The sequence below is a fragment of the Zea mays genome, chromosome 1, assembly GCF_902167145.1.
Source record: "Zea mays cultivar B73 chromosome 1, Zm-B73-REFERENCE-NAM-5.0, whole genome shotgun sequence".
Classification (NCBI taxonomy): Eukaryota; Viridiplantae; Streptophyta; class Magnoliopsida; order Poales; family Poaceae; genus Zea; species Zea mays.
In genome coordinates this window covers 30,771,942-30,784,630 of record NC_050096.1, presented here as the reverse complement: position 1 = coordinate 30,784,630, position 12,689 = coordinate 30,771,942, and the positions used below count along the sequence as shown (strand labels likewise).

General features: G+C 40.4%; 1 protein-coding gene across 1 annotated transcript; it reads left to right on the top strand.

The window, feature by feature from the left end:
- The first annotated feature begins 1,187 nt into the window (after nt 1-1,187).
- LOC118473502 (uncharacterized) lies at nt 1,188-1,885 on the top strand. The gene is made up of 3 exons (XM_035963170.1): nt 1,188-1,281; nt 1,379-1,531; nt 1,599-1,885. Exons 1-3 carry the CDS (start codon nt 1,188-1,190, stop codon nt 1,883-1,885), a joined length of 534 nt encoding a protein of 177 aa, XP_035819063.1.
- The last annotated feature ends 10,804 nt before the right edge of the window (nt 1,886-12,689 follow it).

Sequence of the window (12,689 nt, the reverse complement as noted above, 5' to 3'; positions counted from 1 at the left end):
CTTGTTCTTCTGGGACTGGAATCATAGTATACTATTGCCCCTTTTTGATTGTATATTTATGTATATATGATACCAAACTCAATTGTGTGCATTTGCTTTTACAGTACGATGTAAAGATCTTCAGCCTGAGATCATTCAGAGACAAATGTTACATTGAGATTTTTCCTGTTGTTGAGAAATCCAGAATAGGTAATGTTTATTTTTCTAATTTAATTGTTATCAATTTAATTCTGAGTAGCCATGATATCTGCTAGCATGATGTCTGTGTTTAAAGGCCTAGAATTATTTGATGAATGTGCTACTGTTTGTTTCCAACGGGGCACAAATATTCATTTTTATTGAAGGTAGGAAGAATCTGTGTCTGTCATGTTTATATTGAATACTAGGCATATGCTTGGTTCATTTATATCTGCTAATCTTGGCTCAATGTTGTGTACTGTTGACCGGCACTTTATTCTTGCATTTAACGTGGTTTGGGAAGAAAAGATGGCTTCAGTGACACTTCTGCATTTTTTGCATGTTCTTTAGATTTCAAGATATAAGATTTCTTTGCCATATACATTCACTTCGTTGATCTTACAACGCACTGGATATGCAAGGGTGCGCCAGCCGGATACATTATGACTAACGGTTGATGCATTTATTCTTAACATTTAGCTTTTCAGGTTACAGGAACATTTCATATTATTACTGTTGATCACAAAATGGGACGGAGTACGCTTACAAATATAACTAATGAGAATAACAAAGGTTCATACTGCTATGTTTCCATGTTTTCGTTTAATACTGATAATATCGAGCTATTTAATTATGAAATATGTGCCCACAAACAGTGCGATCTGATGACGAAGAACGTAAGAGGAAGGAGAGGAACAGAAAACAAAGAGAATACTATGCACGAAGAAAGGCTGATGAAACCACAGAAGAAAGGGAGGCAAGAAATAAAAGGATGTGTGATTATCGCGCGAGGAAGAAGGCTGAGACAGGTATCCCCTATGAATAATATATTCTATTGTTTTTTTTGCTCGCCCGGACAGTCCCAACTTTATTGTTTTGGATCTTCGATCGTAATGCAAGCTCCTGGAGGGGATAACACACATGTGGCACGGGCTGAGACACCGTATACTACGAGATTCTTGTTGCAGACACCATGTTCAACAATTTCTCAGGCATCCGGATTGCAATACATGGACTCGACTGGTCCCATTGATCCTATGGAGTACACAATGGGAACAAGACGACAGACTGCGCTTACTGATATATCTAACCAAATTATCACAGGTTCATGCATAATCAAACCAAGTAGCATAATGTTTTCATTTATTATTTATTATTACTGATGTCGAACCTTTTTGCAAATATATGTTCCCACAACCAGGTCCGTCCGATGAACATGAGCGTCATAGGGAGGAGAGGAATAGAAAACAACGAGAATACCGTGCAAGAAGAAAGGCTGAAGAAACCAACGAAGAAAGGGAGGCGAGAAATAAAAGAATGCGTGATTATCGAGCGATGAAGAAGGCTGACACAGGTACTTCCTGCCCATAATTAACATTGTCCTATTTTTTAGTTACTAATACTCATTCTTCCTGTTGTAGTACTATACTCGCCTAGACAGACACAAGCTTATGCTACTGGATCTTCGATCGTAATACAAACCAACACACAGATGGCAGAGCCGGTAACGCCTGTTGTTGCGAGGGGCTCTTTGCACCAACTGCCAACATCAGTGGAACCATTTTCAACCAACTCACAGGTGACAGAGCCGGTAACGCCTGTTGTAGCGAGGGGCTCTTTGCACCAACTGTCAATATCAGTGGAACCATTTTCAACCATTTCTCAACCTTCAACCTATAATCAATCTGGTAGGTATTCGTTGTTATAATTACTATTTACATAATTTATTAATTTGATTTCCTTTTGTCTTCAGCAATTACTGCATCTACCATGGGCAACCTCATAATGAACCGAGCGAGGTACATCAATATGGATGATGCAGATAGAGAAATTCTACTGCATAAGCGACGTGAATACAAAAAGTTGAGACAATGTGTACAAGACGACACGATAACTGGTGAGTACAAGTGAATCATTCAAAAAATAAATGTGTCTCCTCTTAAGGCTTACCATGGCTTTCTATGATGCCAGACACTCTATCAGGTGCTCCATTATCAATCCAGACACAGCAACATATTGTTCATGACACACCTACCCATGAACCTGAATTGAGAGATTATGATACTGTATTAATTGAGCCTACACAACCAAGCCTAGAAGGCCATATGGGTATAATATTCGATCTGCACATTCGTTATTTACCTTTACATCATTAACACATTTCTAATGTTTGGTTTACACATCAGAGCATCCAATAACACCACATGATTTCAATATTGCTCAACATAATGAATATACTAGAAGTCGGGAATTTCATGGTGAAGGTAACCATAAATTATGATTTATATTATTTTACCCAGAAATGTTCATTTCTGTTTTTAATAACTGCAAATAGTGCATTTGTTTTTTAACACAGATGATGCATTTGAATCATATCGTCTGCTTGGGTACTCCAGTCATACCGAAGATCCATATGACTATGTCTACCATAAGTTGCCAGATAGACACCATGTTCTGCGAAAAATACCTGACTGTTGTTATTGCGGAGCCATGAAATTTGAATTTGAGCCACACGGAATGTGTTGCAGAAAGGGAAAGATTAAAGTGCACATACCTGATGTTCCTACTGAGTTGAAAAGGTTGTTCACCAGTCAGGGAGATGACGATGCAAAATATTTTAGAAAAAACATACGGTACTTCAACTCTCATTTCTCCTTCACCAGTCTTGGAGTTACATTGGACCGACGAGTTAGCACAGCAGCTAATACGGGTATATATACATTTCGTGTCCAAGGTGCCTTGTATCATCGTCTCGACCATTTAGTGCCCGGTTCTCAAGGCCCTCGTCATTTGCAACTTTACTTCTATGATACAGAAGATGCTACATTGGCCCACAGGGCACGGAGATCACCAGACCTTGATATTAATATCATTAAAAATATCTTGACAATATTAGAGGGAAATCCGTATGTACAAACTTTCAATAGACTTGGATCCATTCCAAATCTAGATGACTATGTTATTGAACTCAACACTAATGTAACGCCTGACCAACGAAGGTACTTGACTATGCATCACATTTCTTTGTTGTTTACTTGTAGCACATTTCTTTTTGTAATACATGATTTTAACATGTTTATTCTGCATAAATAAGGTACAATGCGCCCACTGCCTCACAAGTTGCTGCTATTTGGTTCGAAGGAAATGACCCACAAAGAAGTTTTGATAGAAGTGTGATCATTTATGCTACAGGAGATCGCCCTACATGTATCAAAGCATACCATGGTTGTTACGACCCATTGGCATATCCATTATTTTTTCCTCGGGGCCAAACTGGCTGGAATCGGTTTATGCCATACAATGAAACCCCTACAGTAAATGCTACATTCAATGCTCCTGACCACAATGATACTCGATCTGTTAATAATGAACATACAGGTACGTAAATAATTGTCTTTGCACATGTCATGGATCAGGGAGGAAGTATATAGCAGTCTATAAACGTTCATGGATTATTTGGATAATGGCTAATATAATTTACAATCATGCAACTCATTATTATTTGGATGAAGACAACCAACAAGATGACTACGACATTTCGAATGGAGGAGTGGTTCAATCTGCAAGGTTTGTGACAGCAAGGGAGTATTACTGTTTCTTGCTACAAGCTAGAGAGGGGTTTTTTAATATCTTGTTATTTGGAGGGCGACTTTTCCAACAATGGGTCGTTGACATGTATATCAAGATTGAGTCTATGAGGCTTGACTGGTACTCTAACCCTGTTAACCAGAAAATTATACGGGCTGAACTATACCAGGTGAGTGATACTTATGACTACAACTTTTATTGTTTGGAGGGCTACTCTTCTCATATTTTTTGTTTATGCTTTATTATAATTTTATATTGTGTTGCACCCTCATAGGGTCTTGTGGATGTAATTTCTGCCGGGGAGAATAGAGCTTCAGAGGTTGGTAAGAGAATTGTTTTGCCTCGTACATTCCAAGGGGGTGATCGCGATATGCAGCAAAGATTTCTTAATGCAATGGCTATTGTCCAACGTCTTGGGAAACCAGATTACTTCATCACAATGACTTGCAATCCATACTGGGAGGAGATTACAAACAATCTTCTACCTGGCCAGACACCACAAGATAGACCAGAGCTGGTTACAAGGGTATACAGGGCCAAATTACGAGACATGAAAGATCTATTGATCAAAAAAGCATATTTTGGCCAAGTTGCGGGCTATGTGCATGTTACCGAGTTTCAGAAAAGGGGATTGCCACATGAACATATTCTATTGATAATGAACCTACACAATAAGTTGACAAGCCCAGATGCATATGACAAAGTGATTTGTGCAGAGATACCAGAGAAGGATAAATACCATGTTTTGCATAATCTGGTCATCAAGCATATGCTACATGGACCTTGTGGAGTTTTAAATAAAAAGTGTCCTTGTATGGTCAATGAAGAGTGTCGTTTTCGCTATCCTCGACAATTCTGTGCTGCAACTCAACAAGGAAAGGATTCATACCCTTTGTATAGGAGGAGAGATGATGGGCGTTGTGTAAAGGTAAGAGGATGTGTGTTAGATAACAGGTGGGTGGTTCCATACAATCCTGGATTGCTTATGAGGTATAACTGCCACATAAATGTTGAAGCTTGCTCAAGCATCAAAGCCATTAAGTACATGTGCAAATATGTTTACAAAGGCCACGATCGTGCATCATTCTCAGTTGACCCTGCTCATAAGGAAGATGGAGTAATCAATGAGATTCGGCAGTACAGGGATGCCAGATACATATCCCCACCTGAAGCTGTACATAGGATTCTTGGTTTTCCATTGTTTGGTGTCAATCCATCTGTTTTGCAACTCCAATGCCATTTACCAGGTATGCAGTCTGTTATTATTGACGAGACAGCTAAACTACAAGACATTGTCAATGAGCCAACTTCTTCTATGACAACACTCACAGAGTACTTCACTAAGAATCGTGCTGATAGTTTTGCAAGGACATTATTGTATAAAGATTTTCCAGAATACTACAGGTGGATTCATGGTAGCAAGCGCTGGCAGAGACGAAAACAAAGGGGACAGATTGGTCGAATTGTGTATGCACACCCTGCTGAAGGGGAGAGATATTTCTTGAGAGTACTTATAAATCATGTTAGAGGTGCATACTCATTTGAGGATTTAAGAACATTGGGTGACATCACATGCTCAACTTTCAGAGAAGCATGCGAAAAAAGAGGACTCATAGAGGCTGACATGTCCCTTGATGACTGCTTGAGTGAGGCTGCAACCTTTCAAATGCCACCTGCTCTGCGAAGGTTATTTGCAACAATTCTTGTATTTTGTGAGGCCACTAATGTACGTGGACTGTGGGACAAACACAATGACTCAATGTCTGAAGATTATAACCGAGACAATCCTAAATCGACATGCGTACAACAAATGGTCCTTAAAGACATTCGGGAGTTGGTTCGGTCGATGGGGAAGGATATCAAATCTTATGATCTTCCTGAGATTAATGATACAGGTACTTTCCTCCATTGTAAGAAAATGATTGTACTTATTGCAAATTAAGGGGTATATAAATAACTGTTTCTGAACTTGGTGCCTTTAGTGAAGTTCAACTTGGTGTGCTATATAGATCAATATTCATATAATTTTTTCAATTAACCATTAAGTTTTATTATGAGTACATATTCCTTTGTGATAATTAGGTGAATTTTGCAATGATATAATGAGAGAGCTCAGAGAGGAACTTGCTATTGGTGTGGATCAAGAACATTTGGATATATATACATGTCTTAACAATGAACAGCGTGCAGGATTTGATGAAATCATAGATCACGTACTTAATAAAAAAAACCGGTTGTTTTTTGTGGATGGTCCAGGAGGAACGGGTAAGACCTTCCTATATAAGGCACTACTTGCTAGAGTACGTTCAGAGGGATTAATAGCAATTGCTACTGCAACTTCGGGTATAGCAGCGTCCATATTGCCCGGAGGACGCACAGCACACTCAAGATTCAAAATCCCTATTAAACTCGCTGACAATAGCACATGCAACTTCACAAAGCAAAGTGGCACTGCGGAATTACTTTGCACAGCGTCCCTAATTATCTGGGATGAAGTTGCGATGACAAAGCATCAAGCAGTTGAGTGCCTTGATAGGTCCCTACAAGATATTATGACATGTTCTTTGCCATTTGGTGGAAAGGTTATAGTATTTGGTGGAGATTTTCGCCAGGTGCTTCCTGTAGTGACACGTGGTACAAGAGCACAAATAACGGATGCCACATTACAGAGATCTTATTTGTGGGATAGTATAAGGAAGATACGTTTGACTATGAACATGAGGGCTCAATCTGATAAATGGTTTTCGGAATATCTCCTTAGAATTGGTAATGGAACTGAGGAGACTATTGGATCTGATTATGTGCGTCTTCCAGAAGAAATTGTGATTGGCTATACAGACACTGAAGATTCAATAAACAAGCTCATTGTAGATGTCTTCCCGTCACTTGAGGAAAATGCAAGATCAATAGCTTATATGAGCACGCGTGCCATCCTTTCAACCAAAAATCAGCATGTGGACCAACTCAATGCAAAGATGATTGATAAATTTCCGGGCAATGGAAAAGTTTATCATAGCTTTGACTGTGTCGATGATGATTCTAGAAATAACTATCCTATTGAGTTTTTGAACTCCATGACTCCAAATGGTTTGCCCCCACATGTGCTCAAAGTAAAAATCAATAGTCCAGTGATTCTTCTCCGCAATCTTGATCCTAATAATGGCTTGTGCAATGGAACAAGACTCATGGTTAGAGCATTGCAAGACAATGCAATTGATGCTGAAATTGTTGGTGGTCACAATGCGGGTACAAGGGTGTTCATTCCTCGGATTCCAATGTGTCCATCAGATGATATTTCTCTTCCGTTTAAGTTGAAGAGGAAACAATTCCCTATCCGCTTGAGTTTTGCTATGACCATAAATAAAGCACAGGGGCAAACCATCCCAAATGTTGGCATCTACTTGCCAGAGCCTGTGTTCTCGCATGGACAACTTTATGTGGCATTGTCGAGGGGTGTGTCAAGACAAACTACTAGAATTCTGGCTAGGCCAAAGAAGGAATTAGATCCCACAGGGAAGAGCACCAAGAATATTGTGTATAAAGATGTCCTCAACTGCTGACAATTGGTAAGTCCATGCAAATAGCACATATGTTTCCTATGTTTGAATAATCCGCGTGTTATATTTTTCGATGAATATTTGTGTGTTCCTGCCAATACTGACAATATTACTTTCATGGTGTCTCCACGTGTTAGCTGCATCATTTTTACATGTTATTTGGCCTTTTCTTGTGGAGCTCCAGCTGCAGAGTCTAATTGGTGCTCCTTTTCCTCTCTATAGTGCAGATTATGATGTCCATACCAAGATCAGCTGGGAATGCTGAAAGATGTGCTTACATTATTGCACTCTGAAAGTTATGCATACATGACTCATGGTACAATTATATAGGTATACATATTAATCTCATGCTTTGTAACCTCTATGATTGATATAATAATTTTCACTTCTTTTTTACTGTTCATCGAATAACCTGCAGCTACTTAATAACCAGTAGTGCTTTACCTTTTTTTAAGATCACCTGGATGGTCGCTGTCTGAATATCCCAACAACTCTGAGCTATCCTCTTTTACATACCTACAGTCGTATTGTGTTGTACCAGCCACATATCTTACAATTCTTTTAATGGCAGTCCAGTGTTCAGAATTTGGTGTCTCCATAAATCTGCTCACCATTCCCACAGAATATGCTAGGTCAGGTCTGGTGTTTACAAGATATCTCAGACTCCCAACTATACTTCTGTACTTGGTAGCAGCTAACACCTTGTCAGGTTTTCCATGTATTAACTTGCACTGTTGCTCGATTGGAATGTGAACTGGATTACACCCTTTCATCCCACAGACTTCAATGATTTTATCAGCATAGGCGCTTTGACAGATAGTGATTTCACCAGGCTTTTGTTGAGTCATACAAATCTGCAATTGTTTTGTATCTCTGTGGTACCCCTGCTGAAAACTGAGGACTCTGCTCAGGAGGAGATACCCAACCTGTAGCTATTTTGTCTTCTTATTTATTACTTTTAATTTGTTTGCCAAAACTTTCAATACTGAAAATGATGTGACCCTTAGCATGAAAAATATACTCGTGTTTAGAAAACTTGAGCTTTTAGGATTGTACCCAGTCAACTTCAACACCTACTACCTTTGTGTTTATTTATTTAGCCTTTTCATGTGGTCCTCTAGCTGAATCTAATTAGTGCTTATGGTTCACCCCTCTGGTTTGTTCTATGTAAGACCTTGAACCATCGGTTAGTTTTCGTTACCAAGCTGGGTCAAATATTCTTTTCTAAGACCATCTCCAAGAATAGGTCGAAAATTAGGATACCCATACAGCCATTTGAGGCTAAGGCCCAAAAATGCATATACGGTACCTCCAACAACCGAACCAATATATCATATCAGTTTCGTTCGCAATTTGCGCCGTCGTGTTGCTGCCACATCTGTGTGAAGCGTATCACTGTGGAGTCTGTGGTATTAATCCCTTCTTCACATTCATCCGTTGTTCAATAGCTTGGCGTGGTTTCGCCGTTGTTGCTTTCGTCTTGAATCGTGATATTCCGGTCTCAGTTTCTCCCCAAGCCTGCTGTCGTCAGGTGCCTGTTTCCATCAATCCCGTCCATCAGATGTTTGATTCGATCCAATCCCATTCATCGTCAGGTCCTCCCGTTCATCAGTTGTGCCTGTTCTTTGAATCCTGTTCATGGTCAAGTGCCTGCTTCTGCGTCAGGTTCCTGTGTCGGTTCTTTCGACAGTTGGTGTGCACGGATGCGTCGAGGAGGGAAGAGACGGTGTTTTGGTCGGAGGATTGATTGAATGCGTTGGGCCAGCCGATAATGGCCCAACTGTTGGAGCTTGATATTTGAATACACATGAGCTATTTTAGAAATGGTTCTCTGGATGCCTCTACTCTTGGAGATGGTCTAAGCAAACGAGTGTATTTCGAGAGTTCCCAACGACTAATACTCAATTATGTGAATGTTTATCAGATTCTAATTTAATAGACAGATTAGTGGATATCTATTTGGTATGAGTGCAAAAATTGCTAACAAGACAGAGGCCAATGATCTTCAGGTTATCAAGGATCCTCATCTTGGATGGATGATGGGGTTTATGTTTCTCGTCAACTTTGTTGGTCTTTTTGCTCTGATGTCTGTGAGAAAGGTATATGCATGCTTCACTTTACCACTCTATTTTTCAGGGACATTCGGCATCATGAGAAAGGTAGCGAAGTTCATCCCCATCCCCATGGAAGTAGGCCAGTAGCCATTCCTTTATATTGACATGTTCTTGAGCTGTACGATACTCTTCATTTGGGAAATGAAGAACAAAACTGAAGCAGACTCGTTCAGACCAGCCGTTGCATCAGGCTGCGTGTGTGGTGATTGTATTTGGGCACTACCCGAGACTATTCTTTCTCTTGCAAGTGTGAAACCTCCCATTTGCATGAAGTTTTTGTCAAGTTTCCTAGAATTGTTTATGAATATAGAATAATGCCTGTACCAACACACTCTAGCTCACTTCATCTCGCTGCAGGCTAGGGTTGCTGGTCATGGCCGCACGATGGCCATCTGCGACACCGGCAGATGACGCCACAAACAACTGGGATGACTTCTCCGTGCTACAGGATGCAATATGCTCTGCTTGTTCTAAGTCCACACAATTAAGAATGAGGTTATGTTGATTATTTAATTAGCGTTATTAAATTAGGCCGTGGAGACTCATGCAAGATATAATTCTTCTCTTCTTTTTGTTGTTGAACACATAATTATTATCTCATTTTCACGCACTAAGAAGTTTTGGTTGTTTTCAATTATAATATGTCAGATATTTAATTAGCATTACCAAATTAGGTCGTAGCGTTAGCACGGGTAACTAACTAGTGTTATTAGTTGTTGTATGTGTTAGCTATTCTAGACCTTTTCACTTTAAGTTTAGTTGTATCGAACATTTGACATTGAAATTATGTCGTTCACATTAAAGAAGTAATGCATTACAGACATTCATTTAGATTGAATTGCACTTCTGAAAGTTGCCTAGAGGGGGGTGAATAGGCAAATCTGAAATTTACAAACTTAAGCACATACTACAAGCCGGGTTAGCGTTAGAATTAAATGTGAGTCCGAAAGAGGGGGCGAAAATAAATCACAAGCGAATAAGAACGGATGACACGATGATTGGTTTTACTGAGGTTCGGTTCTTGCAAACCTACTCAACGTTGAGGTGGTCACAAAGACCGGGTCTCTTTCAACCATTTCCCTCTCTCAAACGGTCACTTAGACCGAGTGAGCTTCTCTTCTCAATCAAACGGGACACTAAGTCACTACAAGGACCACCACACAATTGGTGTCTCTTGCCTTGGTTACAATTGAGTTGGAATCAAGAAAGAAGGAAGAAGAAAAGCAATCCAAGCGCAAGAGCTCAAATGAACACAAGTGTCTCTCTTTCACTAGTCACTATTTGATTGGAATGATCTTTGGACTTGAGAGAGGATTTGATCTCTTTGTATGTGTCTTGAATGAAGTCTATAGCTCTTGTATGAGGTGTGAAGGCTGAAAACTTGGATGCAATGAATGGTGGGTGGTTGGGGGTATTTATAACCCCAACCACCAAAATAGTCGTTGGTGAAGGCTGCTGTCGCATGGCGCACCGGACAGTCCGGTGCGCCAGCCACGTCACCCGACCGTTAGGGTTCGACCGTTGGAGCTTCTGACTTCTGGGCCACTGGACAGTCTGGTGGTGCACCGGACAGTCACTATTCACTATCCGGTGCGCCTTCTCGCGCTGCTCTTACTTCTGCGCGCGCAGGCGCGCACTGTTCACTTTTACTGTACCGTTGCAGACGACCGTTGGCGCTGTGGAGCCGTTACTCCGCTGGCGCACCGGACAGTCCGGTGCTACACCGGACAGTCCGGTGCTACACCGGACAGTCCGGTGAATTATAGCGGAGCGGCTCCCAGAATTCCTGTAGCATCCCAAAAATTCAAATTCTAAAATATTCTCAAACTCGCTCTAAATTCAAAATGAATTTCAAATTTTGTTTCAAAATTTTTGTTTGCAAGTTGATATCAGCAAATAAAATATAGTGGTCTATATTCTCTCTAAAATCCTCCTCAAAATATCCTACAAATATTTCCCCAGTGATCACCCTCAAACTCTTTCAGAAATACTGCCCAAATATTCCACCGATATATCTCCAAGTATTTTCTTCCTGAGAAATACCTTCAGAATCATTTTTGAAGTCCCTAAATATTTTCTTCATAACTTTCCTCATGCTCACACGTATACGTATGCCTCTGGTGTCATATGTTGAGCTCTACAAGCTAATGACACTCATATAAGACAAATCCATGCTAATCTCCCACTAATCCTCTCATCACTTCCCCTAATCCCCCCACCATGGCTATAAATAGAGGGGCAAGGGCCTCCTCTCATCCCACCCCAAGCCATTTCATGGCAACTCCCTCCCCCCCACATCGTTCGTCCCCATGTTCTTAGTTTGTTCGTTCGTTCGTCCGATCGTTCATGGTTCGTTCGTCCGTTTGTCCGATCGTTCGATCGTTCGTTCGTCCAAATAATCTTTTTCTTGCCGTTATGCTGCCGAAATTCCGATCGTTCGTTCGATCATTCGATCGTTCATCGTTCGTTCATAGTTCCTATTCATTGTTCATTGTTTGTTCATCGTCACTATTCACCGTTCATCGTTCGTGCATACGAACTATTCACCATTACTATTTATCGTTACTATTCATCGAGCATCCGATCACCCCGAATTTCAACTACTCATCCATCATGCTGTCCAGTCCACCTAAGACCAGCCAGACCCATATTCCAGTCCACCTAAGACCTACTCCGGTGACTGTGATTTTCATTCCAGTACGGAACTTCCCATCTGGTCACCCATCCTAGATTTCTCCAAGTTGAGCACGCTTAACTTTGGGATTCTTTCAAGCCAGACTTCTAAAAAGAAAGGCAAACCATGTTTGTATGGATACATCTTCAATCCTATAAAACCTGGCCCAAGATACCACAGCCCACTCGGACCAGAATACCACAACATTCCAGCTATTTGGGTCCCGCCTCGCTGCTGTCTGATGTGACACAGTAGGTAGGAACAGTTTCCACCAACATAAACCTATGCCCAAGAAAAACCCAAAAATAATTCCTCACACCCCGCTCAAAAATACATTTGTATTCTTTATTTTCCAAATATCTCTAAATATTCAAATTCTAGAATATTCCAAGAATATTCTTTTCCTTTTCTTTTTCTCCCTATGATTATAAAATCCAAAACTCCTCCATCCAAACTCAGATTTCAGTCATTCTTGTTTCTAAAATTCTTGTCAAACTATTCCCTATCCAACCATGTCATCCCTTAAGCATGGTTCATATTCCAGAAAACTCCCAAAATACTCTTGTCTCATATTCTGCC